The sequence below is a fragment of the Rousettus aegyptiacus genome, unplaced genomic scaffold (genome assembly GCF_014176215.1).
Source record: "Rousettus aegyptiacus isolate mRouAeg1 unplaced genomic scaffold, mRouAeg1.p scaffold_m13_p_1, whole genome shotgun sequence".
NCBI classification, from domain to species: Eukaryota; Metazoa; Chordata; class Mammalia; order Chiroptera; family Pteropodidae; genus Rousettus; species Rousettus aegyptiacus.
Window position 1 is genome coordinate 165431263 of NW_023416284.1, and position 13508 is coordinate 165444770.

General features: G+C 40.2%; 1 protein-coding gene across 2 annotated transcripts in view; it reads left to right on the top strand.

Moving 5' to 3' along the window:
• The first annotated feature begins 6293 nt into the window (after nt 1–6293).
• Nucleotides 6294–13508, top strand: part of ARFGEF3 (ARFGEF family member 3) — a 145322-nt gene continuing 138107 nt past the window's right edge. For both annotated transcript variants that reach the window (XM_016132679.2, XM_016132680.2), the window contains exons 1-2: nt 6294–6456; nt 12041–12092. In XM_016132679.2, coding sequence (XP_015988165.2) covers nt 6372–6456; nt 12041–12092 — 137 coding nt within the window. In that variant the 5' untranslated portion in view covers nt 6294–6371. The remainder of the gene's footprint in view (nt 6457–12040; nt 12093–13508) is intronic.

Consider the following 13508-nt stretch of genomic DNA (forward strand, 5'->3'; position numbering starts at 1 on the left):
TCTACAATATCAAAATGCAACGCATATATTCTAAATCTGAGCTGTCCATATTGCAGCAAATACTGGGGACAACTGAGTAGAAGGACAGCTGGTGGAGGGGATGTAATGACTATATGCTTTGGCTGGAAGCCAGCCAACCTCACTCTTTTGTTCACAGATGTCTCATTTGATTTTCTGGATTTGATCATAGTTCTATCAGGAGAATTAATGTTTTACAGTTTCATTTGTGCCAACATAATTATAGTTAATTACGAAGTGAAGTTTGGAAGAATGTTATCGCAAAGGCAGCAAGGCTTCTCATCAAGTTTTGATTATAATAATGACTTTCAATGTATCTTTGAATCAGGCACCACCATTAGGCATCGTTCGACTTTGCAATAATTGTATATTTTAATTAATCTTCTGTACATTATTCCTAAATTAATTTATTTATTTGTTAGAAGAAATAAGAATGATGATGTGAAAAACACAGAAGCATGTTCTGATTAAACTACTAGATCTGGAACTGTAAATAATGACAACATTGGGAAAATTCTTTCTTCTAATGAATAAATTTTAAAATTTGAGCTACTTTTCAAAAAATTCAAGTCTTTCTAAGAAAGATTAAGTATCACCAAAAATGTATTATTTTCAATGATAGTCTTGTAAATGAAAACTTAAAATCTTACCCAAAAAATCCTTGTAAATACGGCAAGACAAACTTGTTAATAAGGCCTTCAAATATTTTCAAGGAAAGAAAAAAAAGCCATAAACTTGTCAACACTATTTCATACACATTAACGAGAAAATATTACTGTCATATTTAGCTTAATATATGTGGCAAAAGAGAAAATTATTCACATAGTTGCTGAAAAAATGATTCTTGGCATACATAGACATGGTGAACATAATTCCTGATGAAAAATCAGCCGAGAAATTTAAAACCGTACTTTTAAGTGATAACATATTCTCTTAACAAATTTTGTTCCACAGAAGATACAGAATAGAATTAATAGTTTTTAGGCAGATATGAGCAGATATAGGTTGTATGATTCCTCTTAATGAGAGCACTAATATTTATAGTATTTATTCATAAGTTACTAACACTTTCAGTTTATGCCAAATATATATAATAAAACAATTTTTATAAACAATTAATGAGTTTTTAAATTTAACCTGACACATAACTGATTTAAGTAACTTGATAGAATTGGAAAAATACATTATTTTAAAAAACGTAATTTAAACTGGTGAATTGGTATGGAATTCAAGTGATTCAGAAGTAAATAATATGACCAGGAAATAGCAGAGTAATTTAAAATATTAGAAACTGTCATATACAATACTATTTGGAATCACAGTTTCATACATTGTAAAGATTTGACATCTTAAGAATTCTACTGAATCTCTTGAACTTGAAAAGAAAAGTACAATAGTTGTTTAATTTCATTAAGATAAACTTTACTTTTTTGTTCAGAAATTGGAGCTGTGACTGAGATCAGTGGTCATCTACCAAATCCTCTTCCCTCTGACAGATCAGATCTATGGCAGGGCCAGAACAGATCTATGGCAGGGCCCTGAGGACCCAGATGGACTTTATTGTCCCATATATGTTTCTGCAACTGTCTTCACCAATGGAATAATAGAAGGGATTTGTGCGACTGTTACATCTGAGACTTGGGCTCATCTACTCTTTTCCTCTTCCTTTGAGCTAGAAAATAGCCTGTCTTGGACCCATCTTTGATTATGCAAATGAGAACAGCTCCCTAAGGGATGATGGAGCAATACAATGTAAATTAAGTGGTCCTTGAACCAACACAGACCTCTGACTCAGGGCTTAATTTAAGTGAGAAATAGAAGTCGGTGTTCTATATAGTTCTGTATTGTTGCGTCTTTGCTGAAGCAGCTTAGCCTTTTCATTATCTAATACATGTGTACATTATGTCATACTGGGTTATTGGTTGTAATGAGGAAAATACTAACAAGCCTTATGAACTCAAAAATGAGATTCACATTTTTCTGTTTAAAAGCAATCTGATTTAGCTAACGTTTTGGAGATGATATTCTAGTAACAAAATTGGCATATATGGCTCATTTTTTTACATCTTTAATTAACTGAATTTGGATCTGCAGGGAAAGAGTAACACTACATTTCAAGATGTTGAATATATTCAACAGTTACAAAATACATTTTAAGTAGTCACCATGGTTATTATATGTCCTCAACATTTTGCAGCACGGTAAGAGAATATTCTTAATGAAGACACTTAGAATAGAATAAAATTAAAAATATTAATGGTATTACAAGTCTGTCTTAAACTTCGAACATTTCCAAAAAAGAAGTTTGAAATATCAAGGAAAAGCATTTGGATAAAAGATCCATTTGTTTTTCAAAATCCTACACATACATACGAATTAAAGTTGATGTTCAAATAAAAAAAATAATTACTAAGGCTTTGTTAAAACACATTGAAGAATGATAAATTTATAACCACTTTAGATTAAGATTAAAGAAGAATTTGCTGAAATTTGCAATTTCGGTTGCTAAGTATATTGATATTCATAGCATCCACAGCAACTTATTTGTATGAACCAGAATTTTTAACCAACATAACTAAAAACAGTGGAAAGAAATAGACATCACAACACAAAGCACCTGGTTTGTGCATGTAGCATTGTCTTCATGTCTCCAGCCTGGAATGCATTTAATAACAGTCAAGAGAACCTGCAACAATAAATAAAAGCATATTTAATAGTAACTATTTAACAGTAAGTATTGTTTTATAAATAAAAGTTTTGTTTCAATTTTTTAATCTATCTATACATGTATCTGTGTTTACCGGGTGATAACGAAAAGGGTATTTTCTACTGTGAGTTGACTTTTCTTTTAAAAGTGTTTTAATGGTTCTACTCTCACTTTTTTCCACAGCCAGCATGTTGAGTGGGTTGTTTATACATGTGTTTCTACCAGCTTTTAATCCACTGCAACCAGGCTCTGCTCTCATTATTCTTCCAGGGAAGGCTTCCTAACTAAACTCTCACATCCATTAGATCCTTTTCTGTGTTTATCTTTGTTGGTTCTATTGCCATTGACCTTGTCGCCTGATTACTGTTTTTATTTTACTTTTCCACCACCTTAAAAAAATAACACTTAGCACTTATAAAAGTAAAAATGTTTAAAGGAAAAATAAACTCACCTATAATCTCGTCAGAGATAAACACTATATTTTATGTTTATTTCCAGTTATACATATGTATGTATGTATTTTAAAACTTATACATATATCAAAATTTAAATAATGAAATTGAAATCATTTAATGCATTTTATAATCTTATTTAACTGTATAGCAGAAACCACTTTGTATGTCATTCAATATTCCTCTCCTACATTATTCTTAAAGGTTCTATAATATACTGCTTTATGAACACATACACCATGGATTATTTTCTATTTCTCTATTGTTGGACATTTATTTAATTAGTTTTCAATTTATTTTAATAATTGAATGACACGTTGAAATTCTTGTAGGAAAATCTGTGTCCACTTCCATAATCGCTTTCTTAGGATGCATTCCTAGAAGTGGGATTGTTGAGTTGGAGCCATGTCTATGCCATGTACACATCCAGAATCCCTCGAGGACTGTAGTACCAAGTTACCCTTCCACTAGCACCCATGACATAAGAAGACCCAATTGGCCAGCTCCTTGCTTACTAGCCAATGGCATTTAAAATCTCTTAGCAGATCTGATGGATTTAAAAATCTCATTTTATTTAAAAGTTTGTGCTCTTTTGACTAGTAGGTGCTTGAACATTTTTCATAAGTTATATGTTGTTTGTATTTCTTCCTCTTTAAAATGACTTCACAGTTATTGCTCCTTTTTTTTTAGCGTGTTCAGCTGGTTTTTTTAATACTTCGTAAAAGGTTTTTTTTTTTTTACAAAGCTATTCAAACTTTATATCTCTGAAATTTTTTTCTAGTTGAGTAGATTTGTTTTTATTATAAAGATAATAAATACTCCTAAAAACAGTTAAAAATATACACAATATTAAAAGGAGATTTACTCTCTTTCCTCCTTCATTTCACCCCTGTCACTGGCTTTTTAATTTTTTTTTTATCAAACTTTGACATAATGATTTGACATATTTAAGTAGTCAAATGTATTTACCTTTCCTTTTTTTCAGTTTCTGCCTTAGCTGCTTTGTTAGAAATAATTTTAATGCATTATGATAAGCATATTCACTTACGTTTTCTCCTAAACCTTTTAAATTCAGTTATTAAATTTAACTCTTTAAAATATTTGTAATTTATTTTTCTATATTTGTAATTTATTTTTCTATATAGAAAAATAAATTATATATCTATATCTATATATATATATATATATATTTCCAAGTAGCTAACAATGTATTCTAACATAATTATATTATCTACTACCATGTTTTTGTACCTTTCTGCTTTTTTTTGGCAGCCCTGGAAACCTTTTTTCAAATGATGGGATTTTGTAAGTTTTGTCCTCTCAGTACCAAGGGGGCTTAAGGAGCAGTCAGAACTCTCCACTTCGCTCCACCCCCAATTTGTTGGACACTGCCTTTGCTGGCTGCCCATCCACACTTTCTAATTGCTCCTTCTCAGCCTCCTCTACCTGTCACTTGAGGGTAAGAGGTCCTCAACTTCCTTCCTGGCATCCTGCTCTTTCCACTGCTTCCCAGCAACCTTTGCTAAACTCTAGGCATCAACAATTGTCAATATTTGATGGCTTTCAAATCCTCATTTGTATCACAGAGCCCTGTTCTGAGTTCCTGCCCATAAGTAAAACACCCTATGGGTATCTCATTATCATTTCAACCTAAATATGTGCAAATCTGAACTCATATACTCCCTAGATTCCAAACCCTTCTCTCCTTTTCTTCTTTAACTTGTAGCTGGGCCACCATCCTCGCATTTTACCAAACAAGGGACCTGGAAGTTGTCCTATATGCTACCACCCCAATCGGTCAGCAAATCCTACTGCTTCTACTCACTAAAAATATCTCTTGCTATATTTTCCTCTTTTCCTTTCCACCCGCCAGTGGCGTAACTTATTTCTAGGTTACTACAGAACGTCCTAACTGTTCTCCCAGCTGCCAGTCTAGCGGTCGGCAATTTTATCTTCCTCACCACCGCTACAGTTAACATTTCTAAAGAAAAACCGAATGTGCTTCAAATCATCTCTCAGCTTCCAATCACAGTTTTCACAACGGGGGGAGGGGGACGAGATTTCCTATGAGATTCCTGCTTTCTTTTCCCTCTTTCCTCCCACAATCATCCTAGGGCCTCCATCAGTGAATAGCTCAAAGTCACTGAAACACAGGTTTCTCTCTCTCTCAGACTTGAGGCCCTGGCTCACAGTGCGTTCCCCACCCCGCCACCCACATCTGCCTCCCAAGATCAGCCTAAGGGCTCTTCATGGGGAGGCTGTGCCTGGTCACCCTCTCTCGCTGCCGCCACCCAAGTCATATAGTCAGTCCTCTGCTTCCTGGGCCCCTGTGTGCCACCTCCTCTACACTCCCCTTCCACCCAAAGGAACACAACCCACCCAGCACAAGAGAGTAAGGGGAAGGAAGGGAAGGGGAGAGTTTTGTTGTTGTTGTTGAAGGGGTTGAGATTCAAGAATGTTTCGAGTCCAACTCTCGTTGGTTTGGGGAGTAACAGCCTCCCTGGGTTTAGTTTTCTCGTGTGTATAATGGGGATATTAACACACACACACACACCTGTACACATTTTGGGCAGAGTCATAATTTATTCACAGGTAGCACCTGAGCCTGTCACGGACAGCTGCCCAGAGGGGCAGTTCGCTAAGTAGTGAACGCATGGACAAGGGGATGAGCCCGCGCAACGCCACACGGCACAGGGGGCTCCGCGAGCCGGGCTGGGCCGCCCTAACTTCTCCGGCTTGGCGCAGGGGGGTGGCGCGGGGAGGACAGCTGCGCGGCCCCTCCCCGCCGGCTGCCCGCCGCGGATCAGACACTCCTTCGGGCCCGCGAGCCAACTCCGGACATCCGCCTCCACCTTTCCGCAAAGCCTCCGTGCGCCAGGGCCTGCCGGGCCGGCGGGGAAGGGGCCGCGTCCCCGGGGATCCCGCCCCCAGCCCCGCGAAGCGGCGGGAGCGCACCTGACCCGGGCGGGCGGGGCGCCGGGCGGGAGGGGTGGGGCGACGGGACTGACGTGGCCCGCGGCATGGAGCGGGCGTGATTCATCAGCCGCCGCGCGGGGGCCGGATGCGAGCGCGCGCAGCGGCCGCCCAGGCGCCCGGGGCCAGGCAGCGGCGGCGGCGGCGGCGGCGGCGGCGTCCCCAGCCCGGCCTCGCGCGCTCCTTTCGTCGTTGGCCGCTGGGCCCCTGCGAAGGTCAAGATGGAAGAGATCTTGAGGAAGCTGCAGAAGGAAGCGTCGGGGAGCAAGTACAAAGCCATCAAAGAGAGCTGCACCTGGGCCCTGGGTAAGCGCACGGAGCGAGGAGTGGGTCTCCAGGCACCTGCCGGCTGGTGGGGCGCCCGCGCCCCTGCTCACCGCCGCCGGAGGTCCGTGCAGGCTGGGGCCGAAACGGCCCCTCTGCGTAGAGGGCTTTCACTGAGCATCTGTTAGGGATGCATTTCGCGCAATTGAAAGAGTTGCCTCTGAATTGATGTGCGATATGAGAATTGAGAATCTTGGTTCGGGCGTTGACATCCTTACCCCTTCCCTATGGTCTGTTTATCTTCTCCTAAACCTTAGCTGGGAATTGCTGTCCTCCCCGCCTGGCTGACCCCTCCTCCAGATCCTCAGCACAGTGGACTATGGTCACCCATCTCCTAGTGAGACAGTGAGCCGGTGTTAATCCAAGGGCCTGATTCTGAAACCCCTGTAGGGAAGAGGGAAGTTGGACCATCAGCCTCTTTCTGAAAACATTGGCGAGTGTAAGCAGGAAGGAATGGCTTATTTAATTTGATTTTCCTGATAGAGGCCAGTTTAAATATCACCTTTCATGGTTATTGTATATGAAAAATAAAAGACAGGAAGGCTTGTGTTACCGCTGCAATTCTGTTGTCTGCCCTTCAGACAGGTGGGATTTGAGGTTTGTGAGCCGTGCACTGAAATAAGTTCCAGGTAGTATATTTGTGTTTCCTATCAGACTCAGGTTGTAGAACTCCACCTGTGAGAAGAGGTAAAGACATTGCCATCAGATAAGAATTTGGGCAATCAAGATTGTCAGGATAGGAATGAAAACGAGCTCAGAAGCATACTTTGGGTGAGAATGATGCTTTTAAAAAAGGAAAGGACAGGAGAAACCTGGCTTTGTCCAAGCCTGCGTGTGATTCCTCAGTTGCCACTCGATAAACACATAAAATTGAAATCTTTCTCTCAACCAAAGAGCAGTGTTTGTCATGACATTATACTGTGGTACTGCCTGAGAAGAGATAGAAAAGTGCCATTAGCAGGTTTCCCACTAAATATAAAATTCTGACGGTGTTTTAGGGGACTCTTTAATATTTAGAAGGTCTCGAATTCACATATGTTTGGGTGTGTGTATATAGACAATCATAGGAACATATATATATATTTTTTTTACGTCTGCATACCATCACAAAGTTTTCTAGAATATTGTCTAGGAAGTTTATCTTCTAGGCAGAACCAGAACTTGACCATTTGTTTACTGTTAAAGAAAAATGAACCAGATAAATGAGCGAGCAGCAAGGCTCTTAAAGCTACAGTACTGTTTTTGCATTGCCATTGTCGTTCAGCAGAGTGATTCAGAGCTAGATTCCTGAATACCTCTAATGAAAGGTCACAGACGGCAGGGTAACCACGGAAAGCAGCGCCCGACTATACTCTAAACATGCCGTTTCTCGTATTCATTATTATTTTGCTATAATTTAAGCAAATTTAAATAAAAGGGAGGAGAAAAATAATCTAGTGCTTTTAGTCTTTGAATTTTGATATTCAGCATCTTACATTAAACTGCAATGTTGGCCAGGTTTAGGTCCTTGAAGCCCAGAGTTGGGGCAGGTAAATCTAGAGCCTAGAGTCCAGCCTGACAGTAAGAGTAGATGCAATTCCTTTCTCTGGTTAGCAAGAGGAGATGTAAGTGAATTAAATAGTTATTAACAGTGTAAATGGAATGAATAAACCAGGAAAAAAAGATCAAAGAAGAGGGGATGAACGTGGGGTTGGGGGCTTTGGGGAGAACTGGTGTGAGCTGGTGGGATTTTTAGGTTTGACTTGAAGAATAGGTACGCTTTTCTTCACTTATTTATTTAGCAGACATTTATTAAGACTTCCCCTGGCCTAAGCAGTGAGCTATAAGGATAAATAAAATACTTCCTTCCTGTAGAAGGTGTCAGAAGACCATGTGTGAGGAAGAGTATGGCATAAACAAAGGCATGGGGTTATGGTTTCCGGTTCTTTCCTACTCCAGTCCATTTTCCACTGTTCCATGATTTTTTTTTTTTCTATCAAACATGTTTCGCTCCTCAACCCCTATAATTTCTTTACAGATTCAAGTGTAAATTCCTTAGCACCTCCTTCAGAATCTAGCCTCAGCTTGCTTTCTTATCACTCCCCTCACAAAGAGTTCAACAGTCTATAGGAAGCCGCAGCACTTTCTAGAACATTCTGTGCACCACACACTTCTCTGCCTTTGTTCCTGCCAGCAATTCCCCGTCCAGACCCAGCTCACACAGGAGGCATTCATTCCCTGAGCTGCTCAGTTGAATCACCTGGTTCTCTGGGTTCAGAGGCCTGCCCTCATGACTTTCCTAGAGCATCTGCTACTTTGGATTAGAGTTGGCTGTGTGCACAGCTGCCCTTCTGGGGGCAAGATAATTGAGGAATATGTTGGGTTCAAGAAAGTAAAGAAACTAATTCAAGCTGACTTAAGCAAAACAGAATTTACTCACAAATACTATTAACTAAATATCCCTTGAAAGACTAGCTGTCAGTTGACTTTGGTTCAGGAATTAGACACTGTTTCAAGGACTTTACTCTGCTCTTTTTGGAGTAATTTACATGCTCTGCACAGCTGTGGGCTCATGATTCATCACATTTAGACCCTCTCATGAGAAAGGGGCGCCAGCACACCTAGACCACCTCAGGAATAAGGGATCGCCTCCCACTTAGACCATTGTGGTAGAGAGGGTCATCTCCACACTTAGTCCATCCTAGGATCATCTCAAGAGAGTGGGGCCTCTTCCTCCAGTCACTCCTGTTCAGCCCTTGGTTTCACTTGTTTCACTTTGTCCTAATGGGTCATGTGTGTACCCTTGAACCAATCCTCTAGCTAAGGAATGGAATGAGCTAACTGTCTTAGACCTAGGCTGCGAGGCTCACTGAAATCTCAGAGTTAGGGAAGGATGGTTTCCTCAAAACAGAATTAGGGTGCCGCTTCAGAAGGCAGGGGAGTGGATGCCTGTCGGCCTAAACAATGAATGGCAACAGTGTAGACATGAGCTTCTTGAATGTAAGGACTGTCACCTATGTTTCTTTGTAGCTTCTGCACCTATGGTATGAGAGGTAGATGTTTAATAAATAAATCAACATGTTAATGACTTGTTTCAGTTTTAAGTGATATTCATCTTTTTTTTTTTGATTTCTAAAACATATATGTTCATTTTAGAGTACTGAAAAATATTCGAACAGCATAAAGAAAAAAATAAAGTCATCCATAATCCGCCATCCAGAGATAACATTTTGGAGTATTTCCCTTCTGCAAAGGGTGATATCATATATAGCACACTGTCATTTGTATTTTAACTTTAGCACTATCTTCTGCTTTGTTATAAATACTTCTCTGAAAATAGGTTTTCTTGATAGTGGCATAGTAACCAGCAAGGAGTATATATGTATCTTTCCTCTATCTTGAGCTATCTAGGTTGTTAGACTTTTTCGAAATTTATTTTATTTTTGTCAGTGAGGAAATGGTCTGACTAGGGAATAGAAATGAATAAAGGAGGGGTGGAGCCTGTGGTGGGCCTGAAAGACTAGCATTCTCCTTCAGTAACGGGCAGTCCTGGAGGCTTGTGAGCTGGGATGGCAGAATGAAATAGAATGGTGAGCACTGGAAGGGACCATGTTAGAAACTTTTAGTATTTGTTATATATCATGGGACTTATGCATGGATTTGGAAAATGGAGGAGAGGAGAAAGAAAATTAGAGACTGGAACACCAAGTAGTGGAAGAAGGACAGTCTATCCAACCACCATCTTTCCCTCTGTCTTCCCACCCGCTTTGCCTTCAGATTTCTGTTACCTTTGCAGCCACATTTCATAAAGGGTGTCTGCAGTGATTGTGTCCACGTCCTCACTGTCTACTCACTCTGCAACTCTTGAAGTCTGACTTTTTCCTCCATCATTCAACCAACTCTCAGTAAAGAACAAACACACAGACCTCAATCTGGTACACCGTTCTCACACCCATCTTACAGATCCTCTTGGCCAATTCCGAATACACCAAGCTTGCACCATGACCTTGGCCTCATTGACCACGCCCTGCCGATTTTTATAGAGCCTTTTGAGCTGCTCTGTGTCCTTTGCCAGCTCCTGCTCCTCTCCATAACCTAAATGCTTGAGTTTCTCAAGAATTAGCCCTGAGTTCTCTTCTCTTTCTCCCAACTATACTGGAGTTGAACATATCGATACCCACAACTTCAGTTCAGTTTCTGAGAACGTGATGCCCACACTTATGTTACGCGTCCACACCTGTGCTCAGACATTCAAACCCCAATACAGCTACTTACTCAGCATCTCTACTTGAATGATTTAGACTCATTATGGCTGCTCTGTGACTTCCCTTTCTCTTTTCCCCGTCTTCTAGCTCTTTTCTTAGCATTTGTAGAGCTGGGCACTATTGCATACCCTGAGTTGAATATAAACCCTTCTGTCTGATGAGGAAAACTACAATCACTTGGTGGTTTAGTGTCAGAACCTCTCCTTGGGGAGCAGCATCAAGTTCCCCTGGACATTGAGCCCGCCATGCTGACTGCTGGGCCCTGCTGAATGTGTGGCCTTTGAGCTGCTCCTTGCCCCTGAAGCTCAGGACTTTGTTTTCTTGTTATCCTGTCTCATCATAAGGACTAATCTCAGTCCTTCACTTCCTCCCTTGGCCTTGTGGCCACAGCACCAATGACCCAACTGATCCCATCTTTCTATTTTGCAGATTGCCTTGCTTACACCAGTGTTTTGTGTCATTGGCCACAACAGGCCCAGATCCTGTCATGTTTTGACCTGTCGTTACTCCAGAGTCTCAGATACATTTAGGGTCCTCTGTTTCCTCCGCTGTCTTAGAGCATGGAGAGATTTTTCTTCTTCCCCAATGGAAATGGCTCAAATTGACAGGGCTTTGTAACTAAGCAAGAGTCAACACAATTTGAGCTGAAAAACTAGACACAAGTTGGAGCTACCAAAATAGAACAGTTTTTTGTTTTGGGTTTTTCTTGGAAGAGAATAGTGACCTTTTCATTATCTCTACAATTGGAGGCGGCAATAGTGTGAGTAATCCACAGCAGTGGTAAAGTTTTGAACATCCAGGTTGACTTAATGAAATTTGGGGAGTGAGCCTCCCAATCAGTATCCATAACTATAGTGCGTTTTAAAAAGTTTTATCTACCGTGTCGTAAATGTGTGCAGGAATCATGAGATGTTGCCTAAAGTGATTTGTGATCTTCAGAGTCTCTCACATGTAAGTTATTGTTTAAAGTATTGAAGCTATAGTTTCAAGGAAATAACTTTCTCTATTTTTATTGCAAAGATATAGTGTTTTAGTCAGTTGTGGCTAGATTAAATTGGCATTCTGGTTCAGGTTAGGAATTTAACTATTTAGTCTGTGTTTCTATGGGGAAATAGGTCTTAATTTTTAACCTTCCTTGGGAAGTCTCTGGGCTATCAAGAGAGAAGAATTTTTAAGTATGAATGATTTGTGTGCAGATAATTGAGAATTGACTGCTTTATAATTATCAAAATTTCTGGGGGAAAAAGAAACTAACAGTAAATGCAAAGCAGATTCTCATTTTGTACATGCTTATTTTTAATTATGTCATTTTCCTTCGGCAGAAACCCTGGGTGGTGTTGACACCATTGCCAAGATCCCTCCACACTTGCTGAGGTAAGGAAGATGGAGTTGTGTCATGCAGGGGAAGTAGAAACTGCCCCCTTTGTTTTCCTGGAGCCCGGGTAGCTCTGTTGGTTTCTAGCAGGATACTTGCTAACTGACAGCTCTTTTGCATTCATGAACTGGGGGTGTTTTATGATCTTGGCATGATGGGCACCTGAGTGCTTTGATTTCCACCTGTCTCTGGAGTGAGTGAAGTCAGTGAGCCAAAGGAACCACTGTGGAAGTCAGGGGTGAAGGGATGATGGTCAAGAAGAGAAATGACTATAACCTAAGTGGGGATGTGGACGATGGACAGTTTCTTCTGTGGATTAGGAAATGGGGCCCCCTCTGGGGGAGTGCAGCCCCACACCATGTGGGGTAGATCCAAGCTCTCGCCGGCCCCATGGCTGGACACCATCTTACACACTCTGCAGCCACGTACAGCAGCTCTGAGCCAGTGAACCTGTTTCCTCACCTGTCACACTTCCCCCGGCCTTTTATTACCCCTTGGCATGAGAGAAGTACGTGACCTTTGTGGAAAATTTGGAAAGAACAAATAAATAGTTCATAATTACACCAGCTAAGGAAAACCACTGAAACCAGTTTAACAGATTTTCTTAACAGGCTTTTTTTTTCCACACACGTATTTTATTTTATTTACAAAGTGAAATTTTATTTACAAAGTTTGTTTCCTGCTTGTCTTTTTAGTCAACACCACATGAAGAACATTTTCTAATTTCAATATATGTTCTTCAAATAAAAATATTTCAGATTCTTTGTTATATGGCTGCTGCAACATAATTTGTGTAGTAGCTTCTTATTATTAGACATTTGGATTGTTTCCAGATTTTCTTTGAGAGCATTAAAAATATTGAATTTACAGTCTTTTGTTGAGTATAATTTTTATTCTGTCAGGGCACTATGATTTATTATGTATTTTCTCTTTTCAAGTAGATTGAACAAGAATTATGTTTCTGTCTTTTAAAAAAATTTATTACTTCTCGTGTTGTATCCGCTCCAGGCTGATATATCGTAAGGGAATTCATGTGTTAATCAAATCAAGAGTACTTCTATGTGCATAACGCTTCTAAATGTACAGAATGTCTGGCAGCCACATTCTTTTCTAGAAGGGGGCAGTGCCAACTGGACTGTCCAGGCACACAGGAGAATGTGAAGACTCTTCAAGAGAGACAAAGGCATGGATAGTTTAAGGGATACGATTTCCTGGGCCCCAACTTCTATAAATAACCTTACTTAAAACCTATTCGCTTCCTAATTGCTTTTGCAAGTTAGTTTTTACTTCCTCGCTTTCAGCAAAATTGAAGGAGAACTTAATCTGGTTATAAGATGATCGACAAAAATATTTTTTGATAAGTTTCCTGCATTCTCTTATTGACATAAATAAACAAGGTTTCTTACTGCTTATAT